General features: G+C 37.1%; 1 protein-coding gene across 2 annotated transcripts in view; it reads left to right on the top strand.

The window, feature by feature from the left end:
- LOC117327088 (peptidyl-prolyl cis-trans isomerase-like 4) overlaps positions 1 to 19,674 on the top strand; it is a 38,375-nt gene that overhangs the window by 11,255 nt on the left and 7,446 nt on the right. The window contains exons 1-5 of one of the 2 annotated variants that reach the window (XM_033883918.1): positions 16,493 to 16,664; positions 17,157 to 17,224; positions 17,824 to 17,888; positions 18,702 to 18,819; positions 19,448 to 19,590. In XM_033883918.1, coding sequence (XP_033739809.1) covers positions 16,595 to 16,664; positions 17,157 to 17,224; positions 17,824 to 17,888; positions 18,702 to 18,819; positions 19,448 to 19,590 — 464 coding nt within the window. In that variant the 5' untranslated portion in view covers positions 16,493 to 16,594. Of the gene's footprint in view, positions 1 to 16,492; positions 16,665 to 17,156; positions 17,225 to 17,823; positions 17,889 to 18,701; positions 18,820 to 19,447; positions 19,591 to 19,674 lie in introns of those variants that run through there. The other variant, XM_033883919.1, reaches the window with a different exon arrangement.

Raw genomic sequence — 19,674 nt, 5'->3', positions numbered from 1 at the left:
GAGACATTTTTTTTTACCAATTAGTTGTTGGTTTTTAAATTTTTCAAAAGATCTAATTTGAAATCCCGACGCAAGGTGAAGAGTATGGGTGTACGTATTTTAAACTGGATTACTGGTGTGTGGAAAACTGTTATAGATTTATGCAATCTTGTCAATAATGAAAACAGGAATCACGTTCTTTTTTAGGAATTTATTTTGAAATTGAATAAACCATCACCGCCAAATATAAAATCACATACAGTTTAACGCACTGTTTATTTTTGGTTTGACAAACACTCGCACAAAATTTCCATTCTATAAATAACAACAACACAACATTAATTTTACATTTTATTTTTGAAAGTGATGTTATCCTGGAATACCTTCCAGCTTAGCTTGTCTTGGTCGCTGGTTACACCCAAAATTCGCACAGCGGAGGGAAAACATATATAGGCTTGCTTCATTGTGTGACGGGCCAAGATGTGGGATGCAACATCCCACTGCATGCTGATTATAGTAAAAGAGGCGACTAACAATGACTTCCCTGAATAATCGAAGGACTTTTAAAGCTTCTATGGCTCTACTCGAGATCCGTTATTTTATTAATTTCCCAGTCTTTCGTTTTTTCCATGTCTGTTCTTTCTTTCTAGTATTTTAATTTATTCCTTTGGTGCCTCTGTGACACCAACCTCATGAAACTCTGACTGTTGGTGTCTCATGGAAATCAGTATATCATCTGGTACCCCCGTCCTCATATAACCCTGGCTGTTATCGTCTGGTACCCCCGTCCTCATATGACCCTGGCTGTTGTCGTCTGGTACCCCCGTCCTCATATAACCCTGGCTGTTGACGTCTGGTACCCCCGTCCTCATATGACCCTGGCTGTTGTCGTCTGGTACCCCCGTCCCCATATGACCCTGGCTGTTGACGTCTGGTACCCCCGTCCTCTATGACCCTGGCTGTTGACGTCTGGTACCCCCGTCCCCATATGACCCTGGCTGTTGACGTCTGGTACCCCCGTCCTCTATGACCCTGGCTGTTGACGTCTGGTACCCCCGTCCCCATATGACCCTGGCTGTTGTCGTCTGGTACCCCCGTCCCCATATGACCCTGGCTGTTGTCGTCTGGTACCCCCGTCCCCATATGACCCTGGCTGTTGTCGTCTGGTACCCCCGTCCTCATATAACCCTGGCTGTTGTCGTCTGGTACCCCTGTCCTCATATGACCCTGGCTGTTGTCGTCTGGTACCCCCGTCCCCATATGACCCTGGCTGTTGTCGTCTGGTACCCCCGTCCCCATATGACCCTGGCTGTTGTCGTCTGGTACCCCCGTCCTCATATAACCCTGGCTGTTGTCGTCTGGTACCCCTGTCCTCATATGACCCTGGCTGTTGTCGTCTGGTACCCCCGTCCTCATATGACCCTGGCTGTTGTCGTCTGGTACCCCTGTCCCCATATGACCCTGGCTGTTGACGTCTGGTACCCCCGTCCTCATATGACCCTGGCTGTTGTCGTCTGGTACCCCCGTCCTCATATGACCCTGGCTGTTGTCGTCTGGTACCCCCGTCCCCATATGACCCTGGCTGTTGTCGTCTGGTACCCCCGTCCTCATATAACCCTGGCTGTTGTCGTCTGGTACCCCTGTCCTCATATGACCCTGGCTGTTGTCGTCTGGTACCCCCGTCCTCATATGACCCTGGCTGTTGTCGTCTGGTACCCCTGTCCCCATATGACCCTGGCTGTTGACGTCTGGTACCCCCGTCCTCATATGACCCTGGCTGTTGTCGTCTGGTACCCCCGTCCTCATATGACCCTGGCTATTGACGTCTGGTACCCCCCCCCCCCCCCCCCCCCCCCCCCCCGTCCTCATATGACCCTGGCTGTTGTCGTCTGGTACCCCCCCCCCCCCCCCCCGTCCCCATATGACCCTAGCTGATGGCGTCCCCTTGACACCTGCTTCTTATGACTCTGGCTGATGGCGTCCCCATGACATCCGCCTCATACGACGCTGGTTGTTAGTGTCTCCTTAACACCCGCTTCTTATGACTCTGGCTGTTCGATTCCCCTTTGGCACCAGCCACATATGACCCTGGCTGTTTGCGTCTCCTTGATACCCAACTATTAATAAAATATTATGACATTGATTGTTGGTGTCTCATTATCACCCACCTCTTATAACCCAGCTGATAACTTAAGATACCGTAATCCCTTAAGGGATGGGCAATATTTTATCGTAACTCATAACTAAATCAATTTTTGGCAATTACATGCATTATAGTAGTTGTTACATAATTTAAGATAAGAGTTTGCCGTTTTCAAAGCCGCCGATACCCGAAACCTTGGATGACATAATTGTTTTGATACCTAGGTGTGATGACAACGTTTAAACTAAAATAAGATAAAGATTATACCAAGGGATACTGCATCAAGGTAGGATTAGGAATCGTTAAAGCATCACTGACGAGTCCTAGAAGAACCCAGAGCTGAATTGTGCAGTGATGAACTTTGGCTTTACTGTATCGAACTCTTAGATTGTATAGAAAAGTCCTAATATCTTGCGTGTGTTTTGTGCAATCCTGACGGTTTTTGGAAATCCAGCATTGAAAATCATGAAACGTATTGAAATTAAGGATCTTTTTCACCTGCCAATCTACATTTTGACAGGTATTTTACCTATTTCGATTGTTTTGGTCTCATATGTTCATTTTAGGCCCTTAGCTAGTCATCAAAAGACAAAATGGCTGTATGATGTCCCTAACATCACTGCCGAGTCCTAGAAAGACGAAACAGATGTATGGTGCAGTCAATTCATTTTGGCTAAACTGTATCAAACAAATTTGTTTTGATAGGTGCTAATAAATCTTAAGTTTACAATTCTCCGAAAGAATAACTGTTTTAGAGACACCTGTCATTTCTGCCGGTTGTAATATATTCCTGAAACGTTATTAAATGTGTCTGTATCAGAGAAGTAAACGAAAAACGAAACTTTCTAATATAATGTTATATGTACTGTCAAATTATTATGCAGTGGCTTCTCTTTAGCGTAAATTGAAGAGTTCCATCCGGAGAGTTAACTCTGTAAGCATGTTAGCTATTTTAGTGCATAAAATGTGTTTAAATTATATCTTATTCAATATCTGGCCTGTTACCTGTCAACGGAAATATGCATGTTCTTAATTTTACGTAGGAATCTTAATATAATGCGACATATTAAGATTCCTACGTAATATTAAGAACCTACATATTTCCGTTGACAAGTAACAATCCAGATACTGTATTGGATATATTTGAGATATCTGCAATCGAGCCAGTACATACAAAAGAAAGCATTTCTGAGAATGAGTTGTGCAATACTTGTCAACAAATCTGCATGCACGGCCCTATGGTGTTTAATCGATTTCGATATGACTGACATTTCACACACTCTAGTCTTTATTATAGAAGAATAATTTCCAAATTATAAATAACAGTCTAAATTAAGTCGTTGACCTCATACTCTTGGATAAAAATAATAATTCGGCAATATGATCGGGATAATAATAGTGCATCTGGTAACAATTTAAATGTCCGACGGTTTTGACAAATCAACAAAATAAGTTCTCTTCCCATCGGCTACTTTATTATTCACGAATGATTTAAATCTTGTTTAAGGTAGAATATTATTTTACGTGTATTAAGTAGATAACAAATAAAACATTATTATTTTTCAGTATGTATCAAGCAAGATTTAAATGTCGTCAATAGTATGTTTTAACACTGAGGAAAAATAGATTACTTTCCGCTTGATTGAAAACGCAACGTATTTAATTCAAACAGAAACCAACGTTATGGACTGATCATATCAATTGTATTGATAATTGCACAGAGGAAAAGACATGTCTAACTATATATTTAACTGTGAAATTCTACTGAACTGTATAATATACTTTTTTCGTGGTTTTGAGCTTTCAAATTATTTCGTGGTTATAAATGTTCGCCTGCAACAAAGATATCACAATAACACATACAACAATATTCGTTGTGTCTATATTCGTGGTTCCAGCAACCACAAAAACAAAGAAATTTATACACAACGAACGATTCTCGTTCTGTAGTATATGTTATCATATTCATAGGCGCAAAAAGAATCTGCACATGTCATTAATTTGGTCTTTCATCGTTTCTGAATCACAAATAGAATTATAACTTTTTTTTAATTTAAAGATGAAGAATTTATTTTGAAACTAAAATACAAAAGATTAGACCAAATATATACTTATATATACAGATCAGGTATGTCCAGTGTTCAGGCCAAATCAGGTCAAATATTTACTTAACTATGCATTGTGTTGATACATGCGGCGAGATCGGGTCCAGTGTTACAATATAATGAGGTAATGGTAATAGAAACATCAAAATATAAAATGACGTAGTTTAACAGATCATAGAGCTGCCATGCCCCCCCCCCCCCCCCCCCCCCCCCCCCCAAAAAGGGACAAATCTACAATCAAATGCAGTGTATGTAATTTAAAAAAGATTAAAATCGATAACTGTACCTAATGGGTTGTGTACTTTAGTTAAAATTATACATGACCGTCGTGAGGGCAAGCTTGTTGGACCAAATACAAACAACGATAAAGACAACACAGAGACTAGTTAGAATTGAAATTGGCCGTTTATTATATGTAAACGACGGACTTGAAAATATGAATTATCAAATGTGACATCCAACTTGACATACAAGAAAAACAATTCGTCCTAGGTGGGGATAAAAAACATATTTCAGATTATCTCACGAGGTCAAGCGAAGATAAATACACGTACATAACTATGTTGGGATACTGCATGAGTCACGCTCGTGCATCCAGTGCGTCAGATGTGTGGAATGTTATTAATAGTCTTTCCGAGAAATACACGGAGGAAGTGGTATTGCTACTCCTTTTCCAAGGTTTCCGAGAACTTACTTATGATAAATAAATCAATACATCGAGACCCAGCTGGTCAATAGAACCAACCCGGAAGGTTTATAAGTTGTTTATTATCCAGTTTACCATGCGTAATTGCTTGAGAAATATAATCCGAATTTGGACTGCTATCAAGAATTTGGTCAGCCAACTCCGCCTTTAACTGGCATGACCATGAAGGTCATGGCTAGCTTTTGAGTGCTCTACCTGAGTATTTTTTAATACTGACCACAGGTAATAAAGGGATTTATTCACTTGATGAAATAAATCTGATAACTAATGACAATTATATACAATTACTCCGTATAAAGAAGTAACTGTTTGTATATGCTTCTTGCGAAAATCGTCATTAGGTTTAATCACAATATAATAAGCCATTTTCTTACTTCATTATAAATGTTACTTGTTAAACTGGTAGCTGATATCAATGTAGCATAGTGTAATACAATGGTGTTCATTTCTTGCAAATTTTAAAGATTGAAATATGTATCATGGTTTTTTAGGCTGATATATCAAAATTACTATCATAATTGTTTTCTTTTAAAACAAAAACTTGCACTAATTATCTAGTTCGGTGTTTCGGCTTGAATAAATGCATTAAGCAAAACCATTAACTATAATTAAATGCAAGATGTCCTAATTCGTGAATTGAAAATATCCTAAACTCAGAAAATCGTTTCATTGTATGATGTTGGCACTGGTCCGAGGTTAGTGAACGGACACAGTGGATTCGCCGAGGACGTGACCTTCCTGATACACAACTAAACATGATATACGGAAATACTCGTTATACAGTGGACCCGCGGTAATCCGGATGCCGATAGTCCGGAAAACTCACAGTCCCGACGGAATAGCACGGGAACGGATTTCCGTAACGTTATTTGTACTCACCAGTCCGGAAATTCGGATTCCGATTCCGGAAGCCCATTTTGGGAACGGAACGTACTTTTTATTAGTAAATTTCCCGCAATAATCCGGACGATTTTTTCACCACGAGGAGAGAAAAATGTATATGGCATGGCTAAAAATAAACATAACTACAAACTCATTCACATTCAATTATTTCTTTAGTCAGGATTTCCACACAGGAAGTTTAAATAAATAATTATTTGACATATGCTGTGTATTACTTACATATATGACAGCTTTTCAAAATGTGTATTTTGCATGCGTATGTCTTCTGTGCAATCTGAACACAAACTGTCTCTTACATTTCAATTTAAAAATCACATGCTTTCTATCTTTTTTCTATGTGATCCCTGAAAAGAAATGATTACCTGCAGGTAAAGGACAAAAGCGTTTACAATATGTAAGGGGGGTATATCGGGTACCGATCAGTTATCATTCGGCTGAAGCGTTCGTATAGAGTTCTGTTTGTTGAATTTTCTCCACATTAAGTACATTACATGGGTCGAATGCCATTTGTAACGTTATATTTTCAATCCTCCTCATATCTGAATAACTAAACCTACTGTCACGTGAAGCAGGTATTAAAGTTTTGTCCCGAATTGTATGCCCCTGTTCGGCAGATGCAGGAGCGGTTGTAAATGTATTTATCTTTCTTATGGTAACTGTGACGGTGTGTTTCCGACACAAGTTTTACCGTCAAAATAGTACTTGTATTTACAGACATCGATTCTGAATATTCACACGTATGCCCCATATTTTTTTTTAATTATCCAATATCCAAAAATTACAAGACAGATGTTTATTGCTCCTCTCCTTCACTTTTAACACTTATTTGATTTCCCAACTTCCGTATCTATATTTTTGGTCTCTGACATTACTGACGACTCCAATAAAGACGAGACAGTCGGCATCTATTTAACATTAGAAATAGCAGTGTGTTTTTGTGCAGCGAACAGCTTAATCTTCTGCTATCGGAATCGAAATTGTTTGTTTAGTAAATAATTAAACTAAATTTATCAATTGAATATTTGAATAAATTCGAATCGTAATACCTCTCTCTCTCTCTCTCTCTCTCTCTCTCTCTCTCTCTCTCTCTCTCTCTCTCTCTCTCTCCAAATATAATTGATAATGTTTCAAATGTCATCATGTCATCTTGTATAAAAATTGTAAAAAAGTCATGATAATTGGGAAAGGGCTTCATATAAGTTTGAAAACTTGTGCCCAATCCTCTTGTATATATTGATACAAATGAAATATGTTTAAATCAAATCTATTTAACCGCTTATTAAAAGCCGATGATCGCTTAAAGCTCGATGTCATCGATAACAAATATGTGTGCTATATGATTTTGTACATCCCTTCACATGCATGTTAGCAATTATAGTTTCGAATATGGGCGTGATCGCTTAAAGGTCAATGTCATTGTTACAAAAAATGTAGTCACAAGTTGTCATCTCTTCAGTGATCGTAATTACTGACAGATTTTGATGACATTTCATGGGTATGTTAGCACTGAATGTACAGGTGATTTTCACCCCAAATTAATTTGGGCATCTTTGGGTTCGAATAACATCATGACCAGCCAAAGGTCATTGTTACCGTTACTATAAATAGAGTTTGTGCACTTGCATGCCTGTTAGCAGTCTTGTTTTCCTTAACACGACATCTCAATTAATAAAAGTTAATAAGATATATCTAGTGTGTTCAAATGAATGACCACTTTCATAGTCTCAGGAGTCGAAAGTGTTCAACTACTTCTAAATGCTCCTAAATAATAAAACAGCGTATAGTTATAGTGTTTTGCCCAGTTCCTTGCTGGAGTAATTATGATTCAGTAATAACCTCAATTCAATTTTGATTGACAGGAATTAAAGGTATTGAATCCTGAAGGAATTTTTTTCTGAATGCCAAGTGGCTAAGATGCAGCAGCGTAGGGACATGAAAATGTGTTACAGTCTGTGGGTAATTGGACCATCTCTAATGTATATAGCATATTCCCCCAAACGTCTGAAAATGGGCTACACACACTAGAGAAGATTAAGTTACCCATATTATGGTGTTCCGTTAGGACCAAATTTCTAATATCGCTCCTTTGCTCCTTCGACCTAAACACGAAAGAGCGAAAGAGCGAAAACACGACGGCGAAGGAGCAAAGAAGCGGAGCGAAAATACGATGGCGAAGTAGCGAAAACACGACGGCGAAGGAGCGATGGAACTTCTCTCTTTCGCCATCGTATTTTCGCTCCTTTGCTCCTTCGCTTCCTCGCTCTTTCGCTATGAGGTCGAAGGAGCGAAATTTGGCCCTAACAGAACACCAGTTACACATAGACTGTAACAATTTCTCATGTCCCTGTGAGCAGCATCTGTTTATTAAGGATTTGACCTTCGCAGTGTCAAAATGTATCATATTCGGTTAAAGCAATTTTGTTAATAAGATCAATAGTTAACAGGAATCAATGTCTAACGTGTGTGTTCAAAGTAATAACCGAGATTATATGGGTATGATATGTTTCTAGTATCATGCTATCTTTTCTCTATAGACATCTTAAAATCTACCTCATGTAAGTTTTTGCGATTTGGATTTTTTGAGATTTAAGAGTTTCAGAAGATAATAAACACATTCTATTTTCACTTCAACAAACGATTTAAAGTTGTCTTAATTTCCACGTATCCTGTAACACATCTCAACGACGTATTAAGTAACGAGACCTAGAAATAGGCGAAGTAATGTAGGCGATAAACCGGTAACTTACTTAAGCCAACAGAACACTAACTGTCGTCTGCGAGACGAAACCTTGAAATAGGCGGAGTAATGTAGGCAACAAACCGGTAACTTACTTAAGCCAACAGAACACTGACTATCGTCTCTGAGACGAAACCTTGAAATAGATGAGTCATATAGGATATAGACGATATACCAATAATTAACTAAATTCGTAGGATTATAAATACTATTGGATTACCATTATTGCACTCTTTTGTCTTTCTGTCGCGTGCAAACGATCGCCCGAAGCAAGAATTTAAGATGACGTAAGATTATTCAACTGACTTATAAATTTTTTGTCACTAGTAGCTTAGCGTAAATACTGGTTTATAAATCGCATGCAGCCTTTGATTAAACATGCATAAACGCATATAAGTTAAATACCTATTACACATGAATCCCGAGCGCTTCATGCAATATGTATATAGCCAATTTGTTTTCATACCGGCGTGAACGTATACAATACCACGGTATATTACTTATGAACCGTTTAAATAGTGTGTGACTACCAATATTTCGTCGGTTTTTAATACATTATACATATCTGTCCCTATTTTCTTATACAAAGGTATAGTTGGTACCACTCGATATGTTTTCGTAAACTACTTTATCAAAGTATGTTTTGAAATTATGCTACAGGGGAAATGCGTGCAGAATATTTCGGTTAAATATAAGAACACGGATTATGTACTACTAAAACTATCATTTATTTGATACTTTTCGCTTGATTAAATCTATAAGAAACATTATTCTTTATTTCATCTTCATACAGGATGTCCTTGATCAAGAAGAAATTTTCAATACTCAGAAATTAAATGGGATATTATGTTGGCATCTGTCCATACCCAGTTGAATGACACCCAATTGAACTCGTATAGCTCTCGACGAGACCTATACACTCCTTCGTCTTACAATACAAGCTTGCAAACATCTAAATAAAACACAATAGTGTTGTGAATTTACAAATCATTTATACTATCATGTTTAAAATCTTGACCATTACTAGGAAAATGATAGAGACTATCATCCAGCCCTTCCTCAAAATACCAACCGCCACCCTATCAAAAATATACGAGATCTCATTTCTCATTACCTTCCAGTCATTTTCACGGGAACAATTAGGCGTGTTTTTGTTTTTTGTTTTCTTAACATAAAGGTATTAGTTTTAAGGTCGGTCAGATAATCTCTAATCTTGATGGTGGTCATACTGGGATTTTTTGTCCCGGTTAAATAAAAGAAACCTCGCTTTTAATCACCCACCTGACAGTTTTAAATCCACAGATATAAAACCAGAAAATAACCAACATATTACTTACTGTAAATCTAACACCCCCCCCCCCCCCCCCCCCCCCCCCCCCCCTAACCCCCGACAGTGGTTAACTCTTCACCAAAAAGACATTAACAAGGAGACACTTTTTTGAAAATGTACAAAGGGCGTGTTCCGGAGGCATAAGCGCCTTCGCGTGCTTTATTGACGACGCTAGCCACGTAAATCTAAATCATATCCAGGTAGACACTTTCTCAAAGTGTGACATTAGAACCATCAGAAAGAGCAATGAGGGTTAGATACATTTAACTTAATATCGTACAAGAAATGCACTCACCTGGTCTTCATCAACATTTTGAAACTTAGTGATGTACAAAATTGGCGAATAACGAATCAACTGGGAAATGTAAATACCATAGGTTGGGGAAGAAGGTGTTTTGCTATCTAGAAATGAAAACAAATACAATAGGAAACTTATAACAACACGTTTTTCATGCAATTTATTTCGACATGTGAACTGTCCCGGTATTCTTTGTAATTTCTTTTGTTTGGAATATTTCATCTGTTCGTTGCTGGTAGAGGTTACAGACTATTATTTTATCTACACGTAAATGCACGTCGGAAGATTATAAAAAAGACAAATAAATATGATAAAGCTAGATAATTGGTACTAATGTACCAAGATACTGGACCAAGATATATTTGTAACTGTTAGGATTTTTTAATCGCTTTGGTCTTATGATCGGCTTTAATCATCAATTAATTCCGTCTCAAGGTTTCAACTTTAATGATAACATTATAGTGCAAAGACTGGCGTGAAACTGTTTAGAAATCCGAAGAGAGTGTGTTGTATATTACACCATTATAAGGACCGTCTCTTCAACCAAAAATCTACTACCCCAACAAAACGACCATTGAGGAATGTCTTATAGAGACCGATCTATCAAAAAGATTTGCCTTGGTCTATTAACAACCCTGGTTATTGTGCACCAAACAGTGGTCTATACAAGTACCATAGAGAGCCAATCTTTGACATGGTGGGGCCGCGATGGCCGAGTGGTTAAGGTGTCCCAACACTTTATAACTAGCCCTCCACCTCTGGTTGCGAGTTCGAAACCTACGTGGGGCAGTTGCCAGGTACTGACTGTAGGCCGATGATTTTTCTCCGTACTCCGGCTTTCCCCCACCGCCAAAACCTGACACGTGCTTAAATGACACTGGCTGTTAATAGGACGTTAAACAAAAACAAACAAACTATGGACATGGTCTTTAAGATCGTTCCGACTCAAACGCTACATTTTAAGAACAGTATATGTGTGAGGAGTAGCCGTAGTTCTGTCTCCCGTCAATCCTTGCTATGAAATCATCACTGATAACATTAAGCTGATAGCTTGCAAAGTCGTTATCTATTAATATGCATCACTTTACAGAGGACAAACGACAACTCTCCATTCGACAAATCTGAAATCATCTCCATATATGTACCGAAGGGATATTTCAACAGTTGATCAAAGGGAATAACTTTGGGGTCTGGCCTTGGTTTGTTTTTCGGCATAGCCGTATATTCTGGTCAAGATGCAGTATGTGATTGGTCAATGTAGCAGTAAATGGAACATGCAGATATGCAGTTAAAAACGAAACAAAGTTAAGATTGAATGCAAGCTGAATAAGTGGATGTATCTTTTCAAATGACACATTAATAAAATTATGTTCCAGATACAAATGCAGTCTTGTTATCACCAAAAATGATTCAAACTGATATAATTTTGTTATCTGTGCTGCAAAACATTACTTGGTTAATTTATTTCACCAGCAGTTTTACATTATAACCATCAGCATTAAAGCTATGCCGTTTATCTTTTTTTAAAGATATTTCTTGTTTGTATTGTTTAAATCCGCTCAGTATATACGTATTAAACACATGTTCAATTGTATATATGATCATTTAAGGGCGGCCATCTTTGGATTAGTGAGTACCACAGTCATAAACAATAAGTTACACACTGAACGGCTTCATTTAAAAAACTAAGACGAAGGACAAATTATTTTACTTTGTGATGTTCCTGTTTGAGGGCAATTGAAATTAAAGCAAAACTCGAGGCAAGGCCATCATTCCAGTCCACAGTCTGTACAAAGTCATTTTACATCAGACGCAAAACATCGAAAATCGAATAGATCTGAAATAGGCTTGGAACATATGCACTGTGATTTTACCTTCAACCGCCCTTTCCAGGAGAAAATTATCTCGATCAAGTCTAGCATGGCTGTTTTCGTTTTTGCAGTCCAAACGGTTAGTCTAGTTGGACCGGTGTTGAAAAGACGGACCGGCAATTTTATATTGTTTTCATACGAGCCTTGACAAAGACTTCCAAGGCCTGTATTAACATTAGCAGGTCCGTCAAGATATATGATTGAAATATTACATTTAAATACTGACAAACCGGTTTGTCCGCATAAACGAACAGGCCCAAGGTTGTGATTCTGCTCAAACTACAATTTAGGAAATATTTACCGGTAAAAGCTTCCGTCATACCGTACACAGTGATATTTAATTATGTCGGTTTCGGTCAAGTTGTCGCCAGTGTAAACCTTGTGAGGGTTATAGTGTTTCCCTTGTTATGGAAAATGTTCGCAATCATACATTGATGTTGATTATTGTAGTCTATCTTCTGTCATTGCTTTCGTCAGCAGACCTGAGTGACGAATTAAGTTTTGTTGTCAAGTGAAAAGTTCATATCTGGGCTGGAATAGAAAGGCTCCTTCGTGGTTCATTGTAGATACTACATCTCCAACAATCGCCATTTGTGATAAGTGATTTTAAAACTAACATTTTATCTTTAATGTAATTTCTGTCTTAATTAACTTTTCCCGAACTTTACTTTGCCGTGCTGAGTTAACACTAGACCCCCCGTGCTGAGTTAACACTACCCCCCCCCCCCCCCCCCCCCCCCACACATCACTTAAGCCACTCATCTGACCACGTTGCTTTACACGTGACCCCATATCTAGCTGTTAACGTGTAGCAGGTGGGTTAATTTTAGTTTAAAGAAAAAAAAAAAAAACATGGCGCAAGAGTTATTTTCGCCATATCGTTTATGTAGGGAAGTAATCATTCGTCGTAGTGTGTGGCTCATAGTACAACATTACATAGATCATTTAAACCTCTGTAAACTGCGTAATACTGCATTTAATAGATTACAAGTATGCAGGTTTCTTTGTGTTAGGAATAATTGCACCATATTTTCTGAATAGGCGAATGTGAAGGTTGCTTGGAATCATGTTGAAATATGCTAAACTATACCAGACTTGTTGAGTTGGTGCTTTTTAAACCCTTTCTATCGAAAATCACAAATATTCTTAAATGTACAATTTTGAAGATGTTTTATTTTAATGTGTTGAACATGGACTTAAAATCTTAAGTCTATTTATTCAACTACAACATGACCGAAATGTTCCATTTTCAGTTTCATTATGACCCGAAAAAAACCAACCCAAATAAACTTCCGGGTCCACGACTGAAAAGTAATTATATATAAGGCTATGACCTATCTTTTTTTAATTGACGTCATTATGTGGGCCTCGGTCCTTGGTCGCGATCGGTAACAACTGTTGATGTATTATGATAATTGGTCAGGTGTTAAAACATGCACTCTTGAATTCTTGCGGGTGACGGAAAGGAAGGTGATAGATTTAACCAATTGCCATAACCCCTTTTATTTTGAATGTTTGATTGTTCACGTATTCAAAAAACAATTTTCATATACATGTAAATGCATGAAGGAAGATGATATAGAAACATTTTTGATAAAACCGGAAAATTGGTAGAAATGTATCGAGTATGGGGACAAAGACATTTGTAAATGTTGGGAACGATTTAATCACTTTGACTTATGGTCGACTTTATATGAAAGTAAAATCGGCAATTATTGATTCCGTCTCAAAGTTCTTCAAGCGTATCGAACGGTATTATATATAGCTGTTGTAATGCTATTTTTTCTCACTGTCACTGTTAGCAAGTGTAATCAAAAGATAAGTCATGACTAAAACGTTTTTTCAAGCAATATCCTTTATCTAAAGGATTTTAGTTTTCGGTATACCTCAGAATCGACATAATTCTTGGTAAGCGAAGATGACAATTTTCTAACCTGTCTCTTTTTTTCTACGAAACTTTTTTGATGAAGTTGTATTGATTTTCGTAACATTCTCATGCACATAGAAAATATTTCATTAAATATAGGCTTGCGCGATGCATTGCTAGCGAAAAGAATATCGTCAGCTAATAAGCAGTATATGTACCACCTCACAAGATACATCATGTACATGTATGTATAGGAACCACGGAACCAAATGATTTTCCACAGACAGTAATGTTAACGTTTACCACTGTCCTGCTTAAATGGAGCTTTCAACACTGGTCCACTAGCCATAATTTTGAAGAATGTCATCTCGCAAACCTGTAAATAGAATATTTTAAAATTCTACCAATTTGAACTTTTCTTATTTGGGCCACCATCTTGTATTTAATTCAAAAACAGGCTAGAAAAAAATTGTTTCTATATATTTTACACCTACATGTTTTGCCCAGCCCACACATAAAACATTGGAAACTTCTTTCACCTGAATATCCAGTCAGTAGGCCTCGATGCAGTCACCTTCCTATTAACCCAAAATCTATTTTGATTTTTAATCTGAGCTATTGATATCCAAACTTTGATTTTATTTATAATATTTGATGTGTGAAAATAGGCTTGGATTTTTGTAAAAAAAATAATAAAGGAAAAAAAATGATAGCGAAAATTATTGAGTAAGTTATAAAACGGCGCCCCATTTAAGTCATCGTAGGGGAACAATGTTGAAAATGACCATTGATCGAGTGATAACACTATTATATATATACATAAAGCATAGGCACTCATGATGATGCATATGGCATTCTTTCAGGTGGGGGGAGGAGTGCAACTTTAAAATCTTCGTTGTTTGGCAAATTTCTGGGGGAGTGGGCGGGCTGCGACAAATCATTCAGGTTAGGGGTCTGGGTGCCGCCAGGTCCCCAGAAGCTATCCAAGAAATGGTGCAATATCCTGCATTCTGAGAAAATGACCTATGGTATATATATCTATATTTTCAGTGTTTTTTTTTAAAATTTAATTTAATTTAATTCTAACCCCCCACCCCCGATGTTTAGATGTACGTAACAAAGGAAACAAGGCGTGGTTTTGTGGGCTGCCCAGGTCCCCAGAAGCTCTAGACAAAGTGGTATATTATCATAAAATTCTGGGAGTTTCTGGACCGTATTTTTCAAGTTTTCGTTTTTAGTTTTTTGTTTCATCTACAGGATATTGTTTTCCATGATTAACTGTTCTAGGGTCACGAAAATAAGGTGGAGGTCTGGGGGCCATGCTTATTTTTTCTGAATGATGTTTTCAGGATTAACTATTTAAAAAAGAAAACAGGGCAGGGATCTGGAGCCACCCCAGAAGCTCTTGATAAAATGGTATATTATCATCATATTGTGGAAGTTTCAGGATCACATTTTTCCTACTTTGATTTTCGCGATTTTCTTAATGAAATTTCAGGATTAACTGTTTAGAGGGCGTGGGACATAAAAGAAAATTAAGCGGGGATCTCGGAGCAGCCCAAGACAAATTGGTTTTAAAATGGAGCTAATAAAACGATAATATCTGTTGTGATTATCTTTAAAGGTATTTATATATATATATACATACTTCCAAAAATGCGGAGTTTTCAGATTACATAGAACCAGAGACGTTTTGATATACATGTACACGTCTCTGATAGAACATACAAGATCGTTTTATCTCTCAATTTGTTGTCGTGCATTCATTTTTTAGATTTGCAAATGCTAAGGCAGCAAGATACATATATAGTGTGTAGCGGGACTGGAATGGGTCGATCATCGGTGACCAGGTAGCTCAATTGGTAGAGCATCCGGCTAGTGTCCGGAGGTCCCGAGTTCGAACCCCGGTCTGGCCGCCACATTTTCTCCTCTCCTGTTACAAGTGTTTCGATCGTAATTTTTCTATATGTCTTACTAAGAGTATAAAGTGTACATGTAGACATTCTATACAGAGAGAAAGTGACAATGGAAACGACTGAAAACTGTAAGGGAGGCTGAGAAAAGAAAGATGTTGACAGAAGAAATGCGTGAAATATTCCCCCCATATGAAAAAAAAACCCAGAAACAATTCTTTATGTCATTGCTATTTTACATAAACATCACCTTTAGATGTCAATGCTAGGAAATACTCTTCTGCACACTTCCTGTTGAAATCGACAAACTATAGCCATTGTCTTGAAAATGAGACCTATTCCATACCCCCTCTGTTGTTATGTAACAGTATCAGAACTGTACTGTATACATGTAAGTCTGATTTGGGGCGTAGTCCCGAATATTTTATAAATATTTCTACCCAATATATGATTTACAGTGCTATCTGATGATGGAATTCTTTGTTTTAGTTCTTGCGAAAAATTGTTCACTTGGGCAAATTTTATGGAGGGGTCGATTGAAACAGTTTCCAAAAAAAATACTGCTTAATCTTGTATATTTTTAAAAAGCAGACACAAATCCGTATTGTTCCATATCCGTCTCCGATATTGACTTTAGAATAAGCCGCTACTTTTTCTATCTCCATTTGACGAGAGCTGATCGAGGAGTTTTCAAAACGTACATGCATATGTGTGGTTATATATTTGATGCGAAACAGCAGGGATGGCCGTGGTATTGGAGACGTCTCTTGGTGATATAACAATCGATTTGTTTACCGACGAAAGACCAATATGTACGCCACTCGTTTCTCCCTTAAAAATTCTTATGATCGGTCCTAGTTCCATGTACACGCTAGCGCTTTGGTGTTTAGCACAATCATCAGCTGATCATTATATTACAATCTAGGGAACGATCGTATACATCTTAATAATGTAATTATTATCTGACTAATGAGCGTGCAAAACACCTAAGCTTATATATATACTATGTATACGAAATTTCTGTGTCCTACTGGAGATTTCTGCAAATGATTTTTAATAATGAATCAAAGCTCAACATTCTGTTTTCACATTTTGACTTCTGTGTGTGACTTGTTACATGTACATTTTTTTTGTATCTAAATTAGATATTTTACCCATATCAACAAATGGTGTTCAAATCAGACTTCTTCGGGAGTTTCTGTAATATATCATAAATAAAAATATTGTGAGGGTGAAGGATTTAAAAGTCATTCTCTACACTGCCATTCAAACAATTATCCCGTCATTTTTTTGTTTTGTTTCAGGTTGCAAGAATTTCTTGAAGCTGTGTAAAGTAAAATATTACAATTTCTCACTCTTCCATTCTGTGCAGGTAATTTGAATTTACAACAACTGGTCTGTTCTACCATGTAACAATTATTATGACATACGTAAACGTATGTGAAATAACACAATGGTGACGTCATTAATAAATTATGTCATTAAATCTTTATGAACTAATTAATTAACATACATTGTCTTTGACAGTGAAGGCTATGTGCATCCTATAGAAATCTGAACTGAGAAACTTAAGCTAAGTTTTGCATATTATTATGTTGGGTTATAGTATGCATTTATGTTTACAGCCAAGTTTCCTCTGGCCCTGGCACCATATCTGGTGTCCAGAGGAAACTCAGACTATTATTTCTACTGTATACATATTTGTATAATAAAACAAGTTACTGGGGTAAATAATTTGATATGCTAAAAGCATATGATATCCCTATGATACATGTATTTTGAGTAAATCATTAAACTGTGAAATATTAATTAGAAATATTCCGTTGAGAATGAACAAATAATTGCCAAATAAAGAATCCTAGATAGGCTTAAAGCTGTATGATGAAGTTTATTATATAGCATAAAGCATATATATTACTAAATTCGTGTTTAAATATGCCTTTCACTTGTGTTTTTTTACAATACTTTCAGAGAAATTTAGTTGCCCAGACAGGAGATCCCTCAGGAACTGGCAGGGGAGGAGAATCTGTAAATGGGTGAGTAACAATCTGATGTAATATGTCAATTAAGCTGTCAGCTTATCATATTTTTTTCAAATTAAATTTTACTTAGAGGATGGTTTTACCTTAAAACAAATTTAAAACTGAGGTAAATTATGATTTTGTCATACATATGTATATGTCAAATTGTTGTGGCTGAATTAACAGAATGGGTTCACATTAATGGTAACTTGATTCGATAGCCTGATTCAAATTATATTAAAAAAAAAGAAGAAGAGAAATCAAGAATAAGATATGTCAATGTATTTATAATGGTGCATGGATCACTTTATTGGATAAATACCCAGAAGGACTATAATTGTTCTGTATATGACAGCAAATAGAGTTCATATGTATCGCATGTTGGAGCCAGATATTGTGAATGGAGTACTTTAATGAAAATTCAATTAGGTGATTTGCATCAGCTGCAATACCACCACTTAGGATTGAACCCATGACCTCTGGCTTAGTCTTATGCTCAAACGATCGAGCTAAAGAGATGTTCTCTGTACCTGTGTGGTATATTATGGGTAGGCACCTAGTATCTGTAGCTGAGTGGTATTTTATGGGTAGTATTTACCAAGGTTTTACATGTGTTTAACTTAAATTTATGGACATTAATTTAAAGCATTTACTTGGTTGGTCCTTATAACAGAGGTAATGTAAACTGTCAAAGATTGGTCAAATGATTAATGCTGGTTGGAGCAATACCTTTTCAATTGCTAGATATTTTTCCATGCCCCATAGATGAATACATTTTGATGAATTTAAGCTAACATGCCTTTAATGTTATTAACAATTGATTTCCAGATTGCTGTATGGAGAACAGGCACGTTACTTTGACATGGAGCTTGTACCCAGGATGAAGCACAAGAAGGCTGGCACTGTTTCTATGGTAAACAACGGTGGAAATATGCATGGCTCCCAGGTACAGAATTATGGAAATCTTCAAAAGAAAGGAAAAATATACGCAATAGCTGAATAAAAATTTGGTCAATTCTTCACCCTCTATAGCAAAATATATTATGTGGGACTATGGTGGCACATTTTTACCCTGAATGAAGTCATTAACTGGGGACTGTAGATTATCCTACGTAATTAAGTTTATCATTTTCCAACAATTTTTGTAAAACTATATACAGACTCCTTTGACATCAGAGGTCATATTTTAAAGAGTTGCTTGTGTTTCTGGTGGTTTTGCTTGTGTAAAGGGAGATAATCAGACTAGTACAACCAATAATCAATAAACTATGCATATTTACTTCTGGGTTTCAGACAATGTCCTCAGTAAATTGTTACACAGAATTTTTTATTTTTACTGGCTGATGGATGTTTTATAAAAGTAAATAATCAAGTTGTTTGCTCTTCCTTCAAAGTAACTGGCTTTAAATTTAACAAATGTGAATGTCTCCTTGCCTCCAAACTTAATATCTAACAACAATGAAACCTACCTGCCTTGAAATATAAGGTCCCTATGAGATTGGCCAGGTACTCAAAACATGGCAGACCTAACAAAGTTTTATAAGTAGATATTAACCTAGCATTCCTTGTTACAGTTCTTCCTGACCCTGGGCGAGGACCTAGATTACCTGGACGGAAAGCATACTGTGTTTGGGGAGGTGTCAGAAGGAATGGATGTACTGACCAAGATCAATGAAACTTACTGTGATGAAGACCATAGACCCTACCAGGATATCAGGTGTGGTCTCTAAACAAATATTACTTTGTAGAAGTCAAACACAAAAGTTCTAAAAATTATTGTTTGGTGCTGTTTCTGTTTTCT

The sequence above is a fragment of the Pecten maximus genome, chromosome 5, assembly GCF_902652985.1.
Source record: "Pecten maximus chromosome 5, xPecMax1.1, whole genome shotgun sequence".
Classification (NCBI taxonomy): Eukaryota; Metazoa; Mollusca; class Bivalvia; order Pectinida; family Pectinidae; genus Pecten; species Pecten maximus.
Note: the sequence above shows the minus strand (reverse complement) of the source record. Positions and strands in the feature narration are given on the sequence as shown.